General features: G+C 42.3%; 1 protein-coding gene across 1 annotated transcript; it reads right to left on the reverse strand.

Moving 5' to 3' along the window:
- Positions 1-1,203: 1,203 nt before the first annotated feature.
- Positions 1,204-13,617, reverse strand: nacad (NAC alpha domain containing). The gene is made up of 10 exons (XM_026185373.1): positions 13,071-13,617; positions 9,758-10,044; positions 4,139-9,641; positions 3,763-3,996; positions 3,055-3,146; positions 2,562-2,630; positions 2,294-2,440; positions 2,078-2,212; positions 1,849-1,971; positions 1,204-1,355 (listed from the first exon to the last, which is right to left on the reverse strand). The coding sequence occupies exons 1-10, from the start codon at positions 13,153-13,155 to the stop codon at positions 1,341-1,343; spliced, it is 6,690 nt and encodes a 2,229-aa protein (XP_026041158.1). The 5' UTR covers positions 13,156-13,617; the 3' UTR covers positions 1,204-1,340.
- Positions 13,618-17,880: the final 4,263 nt, after the last annotated feature.

Here is a 17,880-nt window from a genome sequence, read left to right on the forward strand (position 1 = left end):
AAAAAAAAAAAAAAGCAGTCACATCATCAATAAACAGGCATTATATCCATATTTGACAGATGATGTGGTACGCTTTGGATCATGAGCTGTTTCTTTCCTTCTTCATACTTATTTCTTCCACCATTCTAGTACTATATATTGGAGATAAAATATCTGAATTCCAGGAGCAGGACCACGACTCCAAACATGCCCCTTCTGGGTCTTATCTATATATGACACCCCCAGTTCTAAGGGCTGTTCGTTCTTATTTCCATGCCCCACCCTCCTTGCCCTTTTTTCAATTCCTTCACTTCTTCACTTTTCATTAGTTCATGTGCCTTTATTCACCTTTATCTACTAAATAACGCTGCAAAACCTAAACTGAGGATGTGGGCCCAGCTAATGAATCCTCTTTCACCTGTTTTCTGGAAAAGTATAATTTGGATTTCTTGTTCTTGCTTGTAACTGGTCTTTTGCACCTTGTTGTAAAATGTCTGTATTCATATTTTCTGCATTTGTGACGGCATCTCTTGATTATAGACTTTGGCAATAAACCTTTTCAATATAATTCTTGCCTTAGTTAAATTCTGTGAAGTGGTTTTTCTTAACCATGGAAATAATTCTGCAATCATTTACTTGTCGTCTGTGATCTGTCAGACTCTTTGCTGTTGCTTAGCTGGTCAGCGCATTCTTTCTTTTTAATAATCTAACAAATTGTTGATTTAGTCACTTGGTGGATTTGGTTTTTCAGCCAACTGACGACCTTCCTCACTTGCACTGATATCGTTTAACTTCATATTTTTAAATTACAGTAAAATGCTATAAAACACTGCTTCATTCCTGCTTCATTTGTAATGAAATTACAAGAGACTGAGCCTCAACTGGCTATGAAACTGTTTTCCACTCGATTTTTCTCATTATTTTTGAGCTTTTCAAACATGGGATTTAAAATTGTTTGATTTAAAATCCCCTGTGGTGGTGTACAGATGCAAAACTGCAAGAATGATGTTTTTGTCCAATAAATTAAGGACGTAACTCTAGCATGGAATCGAATAGCACAGATTTTGCTTCCGATAACCAATCAGAAACATTTCGCCTCTTCTTTCATTTAAATATTTTCAACTTCTCCTGAAGTGAAAGTTGGCGTAAAGGATCAATATAGCATGTTTGATTTAATGAATGTGAAAGACTAATCTTTTCAGTAAGATCAGTTTCAGGGTCCAGTCAGAGCCCACGTTGGAACAGACTTTATTTAGCAGATATTGGGGATGCAACATATAGTAGCAGCGATATAGAAGAGTCAGGTGTTTAGGCTTTATAGGCTGGAATAAAGGGGTCAGGAGTTGAATCGTCTTCACCGCTCACATGGTCAGCTCCTGTGGAAATGCAGGGGAGAAAAGTGAAGGTGAGAAAGAGAAAAGGTGGAAAATTGAATTCAAGATAAATGAAAACAACAAAAATACTATCTTCACTTCTACCCAATGAAAAAGATGTGCCACTGTGGAACATATCTCTCTTTGTATATAATTAAAAGGGATACTCATTATGTGAGGCTTCATTTCCCAGTTATCTTAATAGTATTTTATCCTGCATCAAGAAACAAAACATCTGCGTCACTTGAACAGCTCCAGTTCTTATGAGAGCACTTGCTGCCATCTAGTGGCCATGAGACTGTACTGATGACCTACAGAACAGTGGAGGTTATTCAGTTACTGGGGAGAAATTCTACTTGTCATTTGTCCTCTGCTCTTTCATCTCACCCCCTCCCTGCTCACTGGCTGTGACTCATTATTTTATTCACCATCTGCCCTCCCTCCACACTCTCTGTCTTCCCCTCTCTTTCCCGCCTTCAGCCTCATCGTTTCTCACCATGATAGCATTCACAATGTCATTCTTGTTGTGTTTCAGCGCACGGACGGCTTTGGCTCGTGACACATTGGCCTGAGCCATCACCAGCTCAATGTCTCTCTGCTCAAGGCCTCCCTCATCCACCTGATGTATAGAAAGAAAGAAAGAAGCAAGGATAAAGAGAGATTTCAGAACATACGTTTTAACGGTTGTTGAAATAGGTATTCAGAAACAATAGTTCAGAAAATACCTCTTCTTCTTCCTCTTCACTCTCCTCCTTGATGGTGAGGCTGGGTGGGACAGGTGGGGCTAAGGGAGAAGAGGTCACAGGCACCTTGAATTTCTCTGCGGCTGCTTTGTGAGCCTGCTGAGACAGGTCCTCAATCTGAGGAGAGAAAAGGACCGGATAAGTAAGCTAAAACTGAAAGCTGAAACTTGAGTAACCAAATAGACAAACAGTACTCACCTTTGCCTCTCCGAACACAATATAAATGTCTGATACGGGGCTTTTGAATACATCTGGTCTGCTGATGACAAACAAGATGCTCTTGGACTTCCTAATAGTGATTCTGGTCACACCGTGGACTGGCTTCAAACCCAGCTTAGACATGGCCTAAATGCACAATAGAGAAAACAAGAATTAGGGATTGAAATGAAAGAAAAAGAATCGTATCACTTTTAATATTATATTTGACCACTTATTAAGTTTATGTAGTAGCATATAGTAGTCCAACCTTGCGGGCCTTCTTTTCACTACGGCTCTGCTTTGGCCTGTTTAACCCTTCATCCGCAGAGGAGATAGACTAGAGAAAAAACAGTTAAGTTTATGAAATAATCCATTATGCTTTTAATATGCAAATGTTGCTAATATGTTTATGCTAATATACCTAAATATAACTCATGATGCTTCTGTTTTGTTTTGTTTTTTTGCTTTTTGCAATAGCAGCAACATTTTGATTAAAGTTTGCCTTAAAGAGTAGCTGGAAATCAGGGCTGCCACTGCTACTGGCTAAATAGCAAAAAGGCTAACATCTGATGAATATTAGATTTTATGAGTTTAAAATGCAATGCTAGTTGAACAACATGTTAAACAACATGCTTGGCCAGAAGTACATTGTGTAAAATATATATACTATATATATATGTATATATACTATATACTATATACTATACATATACATATATATGGAAAGATGGTCACCTTTAAAATCCCATAGACAAACTCACCTGTGGCTCTGATGGTCTCAGTGGTTCCAGTTCTTCCAGCTCAGGAACTGAACCCTCACTCTCAGACTCATTACATGAAGCCAGCACTGAACCTTCACAAAAACAAATTCAAAGCACACATATATAAAATAAGTCCATAGGAAAACTAGAGTAAAAATAATTTGTCTATCTATCGAATGATCTTCCTAATTAGTACATAATTAGCCTATTTTAATGATAGATAGATTCATTATGTACCAATTATGTACATGAATAATCTATATCTGATATCTAATCAGTACCAGAGACTTTAATTAGCTTATTTTGATTAAAAATATAATAAAAAATCACTATGTGATATTCACGTCTTTTGCAATGTGGCTTCACAATAGTATGTAACACAACGTAGCAGTGTGCTCAACTCCAGCCTGAATAAACATGAAAATGACAGAATGCTGGCACACATTGATAAGTGCACTTTCCTTGCTGGGTAATAACACTTCATCCATAATTTAGGTTACAAACTTTGAAACAGTTTAAAATATCCTCTCTGTCAGTAAACTTATAAATGTAAGATGGAGAGAGCGTTATCACGTTGCATAACCTCAAAGAGAGAATCAAAGAGAAAGAGAAAGAGAAAGAGAAAGAGAGAAGGGTGGGTTGTATAACACATAGCTAAAGAAATTTTGGGGGATTTCAGTGCCCCAGAGGAGGTATGAAACCACTTACAATTGCTCTGGAATGATAGGTCAGTCTCTTCACAAATGTTGTGGCTGTGTTTCATAGGACAGCTGGACCGCCTGCCTGTAAGTTGGTGGGTAGAGAAGGGCTGAATTTCCCTTTGATTGGCTGAACCAGAGTTTTTCTGTAGTGATCCATTTCTGCTTCCTTGAACTCCTTTGGGCTGGGATGTTTTACCTCCATCGCCCTCACTGTCTGTCTCTTCCTCAGCCAAACTAGGACCTTACAAAACACACAATGATTATCACAGCTTTTATGATAACAGTGTTAGGAAGTGTTTACCTTTTCTTTGACAAACTCGCTAACTCAAATGTTTGGATTAGAGAGGGAATGTTTGGTTTGAGGTAATCATGACTTTACTCACCTTTGCACCTGTCTTGTGTGCTCCATGTGTGACCTTGACTGACTTGTTTGTGAGACTGTACTCTTGCGTTAGCATGAGACTGGGAGTATGACTGAGACTGGGGATGGGAACTAGAGTCTGGAATACAGACTGCATCTAAATTCCCCAGCTCGGGTAAAGATGACTCCTGGGCAGACTGAAACAGACTTAATGGCATGGCAGTGGAGAATAAGGGTGAAGAGACAGTTGTGGCAGACACAGTTGATGTACTGAGGACATCAGTGATCTCTTGGAGGTTAGTGGTAGGAAGGAACTGGGAATTAGGGGTGTTCTGTGTTGTAGGGGAGGTTGACAAACGGACAGGGGTGGTGTGGCACGTGAACAGTGAAGGTTCTTGCCGTTGTTGGGCTGAGAGGTCAGGTTGGGATTCCTGCACTGGTGTGGAAAGATCATGCTCTGGGTCTGTTGAGGCACAAGGTAGAGAGCAGGAGGAAGAGGAAGAGGAAACAGGAGATGCTGAGTAGCAAAGTGGATTCAGAGAGTATGGTATGGTATTGTGGGTAATATCTATGTTGTTATCATTAATGTCCACTGTAAGTCCTCTCTGATTATCAGGTAGCGGTCTATTATCAAGAACTTCCTGCTGTACGTCTTGGTTCATCGCCACAACAATATTTAGGTTGTCTGTTGTGTGTGTGGTAGAGACATCAGGACTCGGATTGTTTTCTACCTGGAGCTGTGAACCAGATTCAACCTTGTCTGTCCCAGGCGTCTTCTGTTGACAATCCAGTGATGAAAACTTGTTGCTTGCATTATGTCCTGTCTTAGATTTGGATGTTTCTGCATTCCCCTTTGACCGTACCCCTGGTGTGTTATTTAAAAGAACAGCAGGTTTCTCTGGATCAACAACAGATTCGGGGCTAGAGGCACCTTGACTGTCTGTCAGAGGTGCCCTCTGTTTCTGCCTTCCTCTCCTTCCTTTCTTTGCATCAAATGATGTATCTGTGCAATGTCCCTCCTTGGGGCTGTCACAGGGAAAGTGCTCTGAGTCATTTTGTGCAGAACGGGATTTCCTTTCCTGTTTCTTCTTCTTATCTTTTTTTGCACCTCTCTCTTTTGCTTTCTCTTCCACTTTGTCTTCTTCATTGTCTTCCCCTGAGTTATAAACAACATGCTGTTGTTCTCTAAAGGCATCTTTAGTCTTTGGTTCATCGACAACTTTGTCCATGAGGGGACTGCCATCACATTTTCTTTGGCTTTCTGTCTGAGACTCCATTATCTCTGTTTCTGACAAAGAACCAGTATTGACCTTTTCTTGACAAGCTTTACTTGGTTTGGAATCATTGGATTTGCATTTAGGAGTGAATGATCCAAAGGAGCCCTGTACCAAAGAAAATGATGTGTCACTCTCTGGAGTGATTGTCTGACACTCTGGGCCTGTATGACTTCTTAAGTTGGTTTCATTTTTTAAATCAAAGTGTTTGTTTGTTGCAGCTGCATCTGAGTGAGTTTCAGTTAATGGCACAGAGATGCTGGAGCCACCTTTCTCGGGGAATGGTGTCTGTGTTGTTTCTGGTGTCTGGTTTATCAAACTATCTGTTGATTTCCTGTCTCCATCAGGAATCATGTCCGAAACCTGAGGTGGCATCTCCTCAAGTGGAATATTAGAGACAGAGTCTCTAATACTGACACTCACACTCTGGTGTCTGACTTCCTCTGACAGAGCATTGAGACTCCCATGAGCAGAGCCAAATGCAGACTCACTGTTATTGTTACAATTCTTCCAAGTGTTTTGTATTTGTGTTTCTGTGTTATCGCCGTCATTGTGTGGATTTAGATTACTGATATCATCCTCCAGGAAGCTGGCGTTCCCGTCTTCTCCCCCTCCTTCTACTGAAATCTCCTCAGTGGACTTACAGCGTGCCAAGTTGGACTCAGAAACTCCCTCTCCAACCAGTTCTTCGGTATCTGTTTGGCGCTTCTCTCCATGCAAACTGTTGTTATCGTCTTCATCTAGCATAGACCCGAGAACATTATCATAATTTCTGCATTCTTCACTGTTCATGTTAGAAACCATGGCCGTCTGCTTGCTTTGGCCTTCTGCATCACACATGAGCAAACTTTCCGCCTCTAACTCATACCTCTTCCCCAGAGACAATGATAGAGATTCCCCTGCTCCCCAGACACCAAACTCAGCCTCTGCTCCTAATCCAAGACTGAACCCCATTCCCACCCTGGTGTCACACCATGCCCCTGCTACAGAACCCATCTCTCTGCTTGTGTCCATTTCTGAATTTTCCCTTTTTGGAGAGATGGCAAAAGGTGAGTGTGGGGAACCAACAGCTCCCAGTACTCCCTCATCAGTACTGAGGGTGTTTTCCCTTAGGTTCTCCTGGGAAGAGTCACCAGGGCAGTGTTCAGGTGTTAGGGCCAGATTGTCAGCTAGTTCTGATATGACTTCTGGAGAGGTCGAAACAGGGATATTACTGGGATTGGGACTAGGGTCTTTAGGACAAGATAGAAGAGGAACACCTTTATTCAAGTCATTAGTAGCAATGACATTGTTCAGAGACGGACCAGAATCACTGATTCTACACTCCACACTCACTGACTCTGCTGAAGCATTCCCATTCTTCTGGTCAAGGTCAATATCAGACTCACTGTGAATACTGGTTCTGCACATGGCCTCTGCCCCTACAGGCACATCATATTTACTGCAGAAAGACTTTGACAACACACGTCTACTTGCTCCCACAGTCCTTTGGCTTTCAGAGTGATAGTGGCGAGGCTTGATGAGCAATTTGAAAGAATCTCTTTCTGGCCCATTTATGGGCTCAGTTACTGAGTTATCACTGTGTAATTTCAAAGAGTCTCTTTCTGGTTCTTTTTCCACTGTGCCACTATTACTGGGCAATTTGAAATCAACATCTTTGCCCTGGTGATCTTCTTCTGGAAAAACTGAAATGTTCTGGTCTGTTGTTTCCTGCACAGAAGTAGCAGAGGGAGGAATGTGGGACATGTGGGACTCTGTTGCAAAAGAAGGTGACACATGGCTGGTATCAGGAGTGGAGGAAGGGTTAAAAAAGGGACTGGGCTTAGGCCCCTCAAGAGGATTGGAGAAAAAATCAAGATAAGTCATTTCACTCTCATTTGCACTCTTATTCGGGTCGTCGGAGTCTGACAGAGAAGAATTCGCTTCTGCAGGACAGGATAGTTTCTGGTGATCCAGTGGTTTGTCTGTGCTTGCTTGTTTCGCTGTTTTGCCTGTTTCGCTGGTAGATTCTAGTTCAGGGTCTGATTGGGTCTCAGGGATTTTACATGCATCCACAGGACTGGGATCTACATTGTTTCCTTTAGGGTGGGCAGTGGCTTCAGACAGACAGGTGGTTTTGCAGCGATCCGCTAGTTCATCCATGCTCTGCTGTGAGGGCAAAGGTTCATTTTGTACTGTGTCACTGACAGTTGCCCGTTCAGGTTCTGATTGTATTTGACCTGGATCAGGTCCATCTGCTGATGTGGGCTCTAATGATTGTGCATGCCTCTCAGTGCTGTACAGACGTTCGTCTTCCTCCCCGTTGTAGGAGGCAGAATCTGATGACTCCTCTGTATCGTCTTGGAAACAAAAAGACTCATCCAACCCCTCATTAAGAGAAGTTTCTGAAAGCGAATGAAGGAAGGATGCTGAGCTATCCTCATCTGTGGGATCCTCCACTGCTCTGCTATGACATTCATCATCGTCGTCCTCATCTTCTTCTTCTTCCTCCTCCTCCTCTTCGTCCTCTTCTACCACTTTCACTTCCACCTTAGCTTCCTCGCCTGACTCTTTACGGTCATCACTGCCATCATCTTTATTAGTTTTCTCATATTCATCACAGCTGACAGCACCATTAGCATTACCATCAAAATCATCATCATAATCATAATCGTCATCCTCTTCGTCTTCATCGTCATCTTCTACATCTGCCTCCTCTTCTCCCGCTGCATAGGCATCAACGTCCTTTTCTTCGTTTCTGTCATTAACTTCTATTTCATTCTCTTCTTCAGTGGGGAAGAGAGTGATTTCCATTGAATCAGCCTTAAAGATAAGGCTGGTGTGAAGGGGAAAGGAGATGAGGGAGGCAGGGATCATCCTCTCCTCCTCTGGTATATCATCAGCACAGGCTGCCTGGGATAGTATGAAGGAACTGGGACCAAGCCTATCAAACGCTCCAGGAAAGAAGGCATCCAGGGAGAGGACAGGTGAGTCAGGGCTAAGGCTTGATGAGGCCATGGTCATGTTCTCTGTGTCAGGAGTCAAGGCGGTTGAAGGAGGCTCTTGGTGGACATCCATCTGTCCATAATGTTCCTCTGATACGCATGCCTCAAGTTGCAGTCTCAGTCCCGACTGGATAGGTCTAGACGACTCAGCTCTTTCTATACTGTCCTCATCTAGAGGGCAGAGTGAACTTTCATAACCCCCTCCATCCTCCTGGGAGTCACTACTGCTACTGCTCCTCAGAGGGGATGTGTCCTCAGTTACCCAGCAGGGGCGACAGCTTTCTCTAGAAACACTGACCTCGTCCCCTTTTAAAATTTCTTCCTCCTCAACTATGACTGTGTCTGTTATACCTGTTGGGGAATTCAAAGCAAAATCCCCCTCATGGTACAGACAGAAGTCCCCTGCCCTTTCTTCCTCGCGTTCTGGAACTATTCTTCCCTTTTCCTCCCCAACTTCATCTCCAATTTCAGACAAGGACCCCACAAAACAAGCAGGAGCCTCCTGTGTTTCTTCTGTGAGGAGTGGATTTGGAGATGTGGAGGGGGAGGTGGAAGATGTGTAAGAGGAGGTCCAGCTGCCTCCCTCTGCTGTGATGTAAGAGCCAGAAGGAGAAGTGAGAGGGGAACAGAGGTCCTCACTGTCAGAGGGAGAACCAGGGGACAGTGGAGAGACAGGGGAGCCAGGATATGAATGATGTTTCAGGTGTGAAGAGCGAGATGCCATTTTAATTGGGGTAGAAGGAGCAGTGTAGTAAAGGTCAGGGTCAAGACATGAGGGGACACCCACTCGTAGTGGGTCAACAGCACAGACTGGCTCAGAAAAGGACAAAGCAACTGGACAGGAAGGCTCAGAAAAAGAGTGGGAAGGCACTTCATCTTGAGAGAGGCTTTGACACTCTTCTTTTTTCTCCATCAAGCTGTCATCTGTCGTGAGTGACCCTGGGGAGGTAGAGGGAGGGAGCAGGGGGTTGTGAAAAGGCATAGGGAGAGTCGCTGAGGGGTCTGCACGGTCTTTTTGCTGAGCCTCCTGTTTTGGGGATTGATTTTCCTCTTTTCTTGTTTCCAACTGAGTCTCTTTTGCCTGTGCCTGAGGATCTGAAAAGCTTTGAATATCTGGTAAAGGTACAGCCTGATCACTTGGGGCAGTAAAGGGATTCCCTTTCTTGATCTCTGTTGTTTTCAGCAGTGTTTCTTCACCCATCACCACCCTTGTATCAATAGTTTGTGGCTCCTGGTAGTCACTCTCCACCTCAGAACCAGTTAAGACCTGGGAATAAAACATTTTACATACACAATTACAAATGTTCATAATGGTATCCTAAGTGCTATGAAGCTACAACATGATCAAACACACATACATGCACGCACACACAAGACACGCACCTTGATTCGCTCCATCTTAACAGGGACATGGCGGCCACATGGTCCATGGCCACCTAATTTTCCAGACAGTCTGGGTGTGCTGTTGTTGCGATGATCGGAGCCTTCAGGTTGAGGTCTTGGGGTACCAGAAGAGCTAGGGGACACATGAAATAGTCGTGGTCCAAATGGAGAAGTGCATGCTGGGAGCAGCTTTTGTGGAGTACTGGGAGAGGGACTAGAACCACTGTCACTCGGGGATGAACCACTGTCACTTGGTGTGGAGTCAGTAGATGGGTGTCTGGTCATGTCTGAAAAAGAGAAATGAAAATAAATCAACTTCATAAGTAAAAGAAAAAAAGATCAAAACAAATATTAACCTCCTATGACCCGAACTCTTCCACGACATGCATTTTTGATTTCTCTTTGATATTTGACGCATATACGGATATTTGTTTAAAATTTCAATAGCACAGTAGAAGTATAATGTCCTCATAAGTGGATATCAGACCCTTGTTGAGCAAAATTGAATATTTTGGTCTAAATAACCCAAAATGTGATGTCCACATATGTGGACACCAGGTCCTAGGAGGTTAAGAGTTCGGATATTAATACATTTGAACTCTGAGGAATTAACAAAAATATCATATAAGCAAGCTGACTAAATCACCTTAGTACCACGGCACTAGACGTGATGTGGAAAGTCATGCCTCTTTTATTGTATAATATTAGACTTTAGATTTCTGTGTTTGAGTTTCACTTATCTTAGCCCACACATTAGTTCAGAAAGAGCAAAAGAAAATTACACCAAAATGCCAGTCAGTAAACAAATACCCCTCAGCTCTCATGACACAGCAAATGGCTTTCAGTAGAAAAAAAAGAGTACTGAGACTTAAAACAAGACTGTTTTAATGTATTTATTATTATTATTTTTGTAATGCGTGCGGCAATCCTCCAAAAGCTTGGTCTCTATAGATGGAAGTCAGAAACAATGTTTCTTCACATACACAAGAATCTTTACCTCTGCACGTCTCTTTCACAATTAGCACAATTAGCCAGAGGCAAAATAAGCTGTTATTCTATTACAGCGTTCTCTGTCCTCTTGTCCTTCTGGACCTTGTTATCATTTTGTATCCTCACCTGTCATTGGGAATGGAGAAATCACTGAGATGAAATGTCAGGCTGAATGAAGGAAATGAATCAAGAGGGAGTAGAGGAAGTCTTGGGTATGAGTAAGAAAGTAAAAAGCAAGAAGATAAAAAAAATTTAAAATTCTATTTGTCATCTTAAATCAGTTCTTTGATGCTCTTTGATTACTACAATGCAAAATTGTACTTTTTTCAAAATATCCCTCAGAAGATATGCTCTAAGCTCTTTGTCATCCACACACCGAGAACAGAAACCTCATTTAACTGGGCCATTTGTAGGGTGACCTCAATTCACATGCTGATTGGTCATTACAACACACAAGTGGCTCAACTCAGTGCCAGCCACATATACACCCTCACTGACACATGCACGTGTTTTGTTCTCCATGGAGCATAGATATCACATTCACTTACTGTTATGTAGCTCATTCTTTCTATCACTCCCTTATATTACTCCTTAGCCTTTTCCTAGCTGATCCTCGCTTTGGCTCTGCTTTGTACGCAGATGTATCTAGCAGGGCGTAGTAGTAACTAAGCACATGCTCTTTTCTTCTCCTCCCTCGCTACTGTCCTGCCCTCCCTGGGGAGGTGGCAGATGCAAGCATCAGCACTTAGAAGCTCTTCCCGATCACTGCTCCAATATTAAGATGAAGGTGTGTTTGTGTGTGTGCTGAGTCACGCCACATAGACTAAAAGCTGCTGTTAGGTCAGAGAGATGCACAATACATAATACACAAAAGACAACTCTTCTGCTACAGCACAGCCTAGTCTCAACGGAACATAAACAGGCTGATTCTGATTGTCTTCTCCTGCAGGAGCTCAACAAAACCTCACTATGCTACGGTGACAAAGGCTAATATAGCACTGGTTTTCAACAGCATATCTGAGTTCAAGAAAATCAAGCAATATATACCTTGAAAACACATCTAGAAATGCTCTATCGTGCTTTAGTGACAATCATAGGAAGTACATAAAAACTGTTTGGCTAGGCTGCTAAATAAGTCAGTGACATAATACGACTGCCTGGCCTTGGAGCCTGGTCTCAGGGAATGCAGTTAATCTGAGCACCTAGCTTGCTGTATGAAGAACAGGCCGCAGTTGAGCAGACTAAAGCTGCGTCACAGTGGATGCAGTGCTGGATTTGCCACCCCCAAGAGCGAGTCTCTGATCTATCTATCTATCTATCTATCTATCTATCTATCTATCTATCTATCTATCTATCTATCTATCTATCTATCTATCTATCTATCTATCTATCTATCTATACTCTAATAAGATCAAAGTAATTTATAATTATAATACATAACAATATAATGTATAATATAATACAATAGAATGATTATAAAGTTTAAGGTAAAACTTTCACTATAACCTATAACCATATTTAATGATCTTATATAGTAAACAATAAACAACAAAAATAATGAAAGCTCTTGTACCTGTGAGGTTGTGTTTTTGTGTTAAACTGTGCTCTGCCATGCTGCTGTGTCATGTTCCTGTTGAAGCTGGGGGGTAGGGAGGAGCTACGCCACACTGCTCTGCACTTACAGCTTGCATAAAACTGATGTAGAGATGGGGATGCGGATGTGGCATGAACATGGGGCAGTGGGAGGAGTGATAGAGACTACGGGGGCCAGATTTAGGGTGGGGGTAAGAGCACTGGGAATCCGATGAGGACTGAGGCTGGATGCTGGGGGGGGGGGGGCAGTTACACAATGAAATTAGTCGGTACATACAATACTGTGGTAGCTGAAAGGAACAGATTGCTAATTTGGATTCTGTAATGGGGAGTAAAAGGAGACGAGGTAAGAGTTGATGTCTAGGGGTGGAATCTCTTGGGAGGCTGCTAATAGCTGCAAGGGGGAAGGAGAGGCAACATGCAGTTTACCGAGGAAGCAAACATGCAACTGAATCACAGCTTACTCAGCCTGCACATGTCAGACACACAGAAATCACCCAGGTCTAAAGTGAGATCTCCCAGGTACTTTTGAGCAGTTAGTGCTTGTCAAATAATCCTTTACCTTTGCTTTTCTTCCTGCTAATACTTCAGTCCTTCCTATCCTATCTGTTAAATACTACTTGCTCAACACAGTCTTGAGCCTTTCTTCTCGATTACGCCCTGGTCTCTGTCTCAATTAGTATCAATGGAAACCCTCTCCTTTCCCAGTGCTCAAGCCCAGTGGTCCTACCTGGTCCAGGGAGCCCTGTTTCCTCAGGTTCCTGCCCTGGATGCTTGTCGCTGGGCACGGATCTGTGAGTGCTCTCCCCCGGCATGCTTCTCGCTGGCTGTCTTTGACTCTGACGCAACGATAAACCATACAGCCAGAACAGACAAGGTGAACGAGGAGAGAGAGTGAGAGTGAGAAAGAAGAAGAAGGGGAGGGGGATATGAATGCTCAGCGACCCAACACTCAGATCTTCCCTGCAGCACGTGTCTGCCTCTATGTGTGTGTGTGTGTGTGTGTTTGTGTGTGAAAGAGAATGAGGCAAACAGAGAATGAAAGAGGGAGAGTCAGAGATGGGAGTATAGGCTGGTCTCTCTCTGTGGTGCAGCACAGTGATGCTGCTGTTGTGGGCGTGTGCTTCAGAGCCTCATGATCCAGTTCATCGGTGTGTGCGTGGTGTGTGTGTGTGTGTGTGTGTGTGTGTAGAATCTGAGAGGGAGCTGCAGTATTCTCTCTTGATGCCCAGTTCCTGCTTTCCTCCCTCCTCCTCTTCCTCGCATCTTCCATCCTCCGTGTATCTCTCTCCCTCCTCTCCTCCCTGGTCCCCCACCCTTCCCTTCACGCCCATCCAAGCTATGACTGGATCTTTGGAGATGATGTCAGCACATTTCTGCTGATCTCTCAGTGCTGCCCCCAACCTTAAAGGAAAGAAGCGGTACTGCAAAAACAAGAGTGAAATGGATAAATCAAATGGAAAACAAAACAGACAGTGGAAAGAGAAACCTGGAACACAGAGAATCGAATGCGCAGAAATGAATCCTGAAAGTATACTGCTGATTACACCCTCTGCCTCCTGCTCTGATTTGATCCAACAGGAATCAGGAAGGAGATATTTGCCCCAAGGGCCACTAAAACATCTGCTTCTGCCCTCCATCTTCATCTCTCATTAAGACAGCATCATTTAAAAAGCCAATTCAAAGTGCCTTACAAAGACTAAGTGGGTAATAGATGGTGTTAATCTTTGAGCAAAGGATTTTGGGACCTCAAGCTATGCTTATAGCGGCTCACTCTGATAGTTAGATGAGGAACATGCACATGAGTATTCTGTTGGGGTCATTTTGTAGGGCTCTAGGAGCACTCCTCCTGTTCCTCCTCCTACAAAGGCGCAGATACAAGTCCTGCTGCCAGGCTGATTCCCTCCTAAGGCCCTATCCTTGTGTAACAGCCATTCTCCTGGTATCTCTCTTCAGACTCTGCTGGGAGATACAGAAAACCTTCTTGCAAGGAGTTGGTTTAGCTGTAACTTGAATGGGCTGCAGGTACAATATCATACGACATGCAGTGGACACTTGCAACAAGCAAAACTGGAGTAAAATCAGTCAGGGGGGATAAGGAGATAGCAATGACCCGTAGCCACCACCTGCAAAACCATCAATTTTCAGGAGGGTCGTCTTGTTCACCTGGCTTACAGTGGTTTATGCCTCCATTCTGAATGGACTGATATTGCTTAAGTTGAGGTGACTTTGTGTTATACTGTGATGATCAAGTATCACACTCTTTTGAGCTTTTGTACTTTATAATGCTCAAGTAATCTAGTTCTAAGATACCTGATAGACCAAAGTCTGTTGTTGATATGGTTGATGGGCTAATTCTTTTGTATATTTAAGTGATATGCCAAATATTTCTCATCTAAAGGGGAAAAATAAAATAACAGCAGGCCAGAAACAGAGTGGCAATACTGTTTCAGTGAAGCTATAATTGATAATAACAGCCTCAAATTGCAACAAGAAACAAAGTAACAGTAGAACAAAGAAACTCATCAATCAAAACCACAGAAGAAGAATAAAGATTTTCATTGGGACTGAAGCTGCTATAATTAGATCAGATGTGAATAATCATGGAGGTGATTTCATGCGTGTGCAGTTAAAAAAGCTTCTGTTTGTTTGCTTCAGACTCCATAATGACCTAAGAGCTCTCGATACTAGGTTTATTCTTCATGAGAAATGTGTTTAGAGCCAAGACTGCTTAAATGGTAAATGGACTGATTCTTATATAGCGCTTTTCTACTCTCCCAGAGTACTCAAAGCACTGTATACAACATGCCTCATTCACACCCAGTTCTAAACACAAGTGCAAACTAATCTACATTCACACTCTGATGAACACATCAGAGAGCAACTTGGGGTTAGTATCTCGCTCAAGGATACTTGACATGCAGACTGGGGAAGCAAAGGATCGAACCACCAACCTTCCAATCAGTAGCTGATCTACCACCTGAGCCACAGCCACCCCTGCTTATTAACATTACATTAATATACAGCAGCACTTTAGCATAAGCTAATGCTGTGTTACACTCTTGGGGTATTAAAGTATTAAAATAGTTACTCCTGAAAATGAAACCACGAATGAGCTCCTCTTGGCAGGATACGTGACCTTTAATGTCTTTCTTCGAGATAATAGAGCTTGAGCGTGTCATGCAAAGCTGTGATTAAAATTATTCTCAGATAAGATTTTTACCAATGAAAGCATTAAAACCTGGAAAACTCCAAAATGTTGTAGTAGTCTGCTTAGATTTCAGGACTGTGAAAGATAATATCTGTCAGTTTTCCAGTCTGCCCAGAAGTTTTTCTCACCTAAATGGTAGGGATTATACCCATCCCCAGCTCCATGGTCATGTTATCTCCCTTTACCCTGCCTTTAGGCCAACTTTGTTACTTGATTGGCTGCTCCTTACAAACAGCAGGACCAAAAAGAAGATAAGTTTATGGCTAGAACCTCTCACATATGCATCTGCACTTTCCTCATTTCATTCAACATGAATATGATCCAACGGTATGCGCAAAGACGATATTAGGACCAATCAGTACCATAAAAGATGTTTTATGTCAATATTTTTTTTTAAACAGCCAAACAGCATTCTCAGTGTCATTTTCAATCACTCTGGCTGAAATGTGACCAAAAGGGCATTTGCATTTTCCTTTAGGAAAACATGTTGAGAAAGCTATTTTGAATAACTTGCCTCCAGAAATGCAAATGCCCTTTTGGTCACATTTCAGCCAGAGGATTTAATAATGGGTCTGTATTAAATTAATAATTCAAGAAACAATGGCGTCAAGGTCAGAACAGCAGGTGGATGAATTAAAATGCTCCATTATGTCCTCCAGAGTTTCGACTTTGTTGGCTGTACAGTGTAGCCAGTTCATTTTCTGCACACCTAGAGCAGGAACCCTTGTTCCATTGTTCAACATGGAGCAATTTATGGCCACTGTCATGTTTTCAATTAAAAAATGGTGCAAACTCATTACATTTACTGAGAGATAAGAAGTCAAGGGTAACTGTGTTGGGGATTAGTCAGAGCCCAAGCAGTGATAAACAATAATTTATTCCTGCTGACCGTGTCAAAAAAACTCTTGTTTTTCCTCATTTATGTCAAACTAATGTCTTCTTGTGTCATACTCAATCTGAATGCGTTTTCCTCTTCAGTGGAGCTGCTTCCTGATTTTCAAAAATGTTCTTTTATCTTTTCTCATAAAATTGCAAGAGTAAAAATTTGGTGTCTCATTGATGTAAGTGCCACAGAAAGAACTCTAGCATAACCATTATAACAGCAGAAAACAGCAAACTACTGAAAACACTGAAGCTGTCAGAAAGGCGTTAACAACATTGCTTAAAATATCTTCTTTTTTCCCCAAAAAGAAAACCACCCTGTGGCCTTGAGTGCATGTGTGGGTTCCAACAGCTCGGCTTACCTCAGAAGTCCTCAGCAGTTTTCTCTTTATTGTTGTGAATAAATAAATAAATAAATAAAAATGTGAGACAAAAGATGAAAGCCTCTCAGTGATTTTTGTCAATCATTTGTCTCAGATTATGACTCTTTAAATAATCAACTGCCTATCAATCACTGGGTTTTTTCCCTCCTCTTTTATAGACAACTAGCGAAGGAAATCTAGCCAGAAATAGAAAGCACGAGAGGGGGTGGCAGCAGTGAGCAAAATAAACAGCAGTGGTAGTTTCCATGGCAACCCAAAACTTCCCATGATGGAGTGCCAGCTCAGCACAAGTAATTAATGCTTCACTGGTCCGATAAAGTCTGATAGACTCTGTGCAAAACAGTTTACCTCAACCTTCAAAGCTTAAAAAACTGAAAGAAAAATGTATTTCTGGGTTTTCAGCTCCCAGATTGTCCTCTCAGATTGTGAGTTTCATGTGAAAGTGCTGCTGTGCCCATTAAATCTGCACCTGAAGCCATGTGCTAGGAGCAAAGGGGATTTAAAAAACAAAAGCAAAAAACATATATAACAAATAATATGGCTTGCTTTGTGGTTCAATACACTAACAGCTGGAGCGGGAGAAGCTGACAACAGACAGAATATTTTGGATGAATTTTTCACCAAGCATGTAACGGTTTTTCTTGTCTCTGTGCTGTGCCTGATATCATACTATATAATACTAAATTAATGACTTCTCTTAATCTGCATTTGGACATTGCATCATATATTATGACGTGCTTTGAGGGATGGTGGAAACTCAGCTTTCCCTCATCAGTGACGTGAGGCCAACAGATCTAATCTCATTTTACGTCAGTGCTTGTGTGAAGCTCTGTTAACTTCCTGGTCTTGATGGAGGTTAAAGAGTGGAGCTGAGCAAAATAGAAATGTAGCAGATTTCCAGAGTACATGCTGTCAGCATAGCCATCACCAGTGTTCCCATTACACTTCTTCTGTTCTGTTATTACTCCTTGATTCAGGTACAGAGCTTGAAAATGCCTGCAGTCCTGCCCAAGTCACTGATTGACCATCAGAGAAAGTGTTCTTTAATATCAAGATGCCACACT

This window comes from Astatotilapia calliptera, chromosome 11 (assembly GCF_900246225.1).
Source record: "Astatotilapia calliptera chromosome 11, fAstCal1.2, whole genome shotgun sequence".
NCBI classification, from domain to species: Eukaryota; Metazoa; Chordata; class Actinopteri; order Cichliformes; family Cichlidae; genus Astatotilapia; species Astatotilapia calliptera.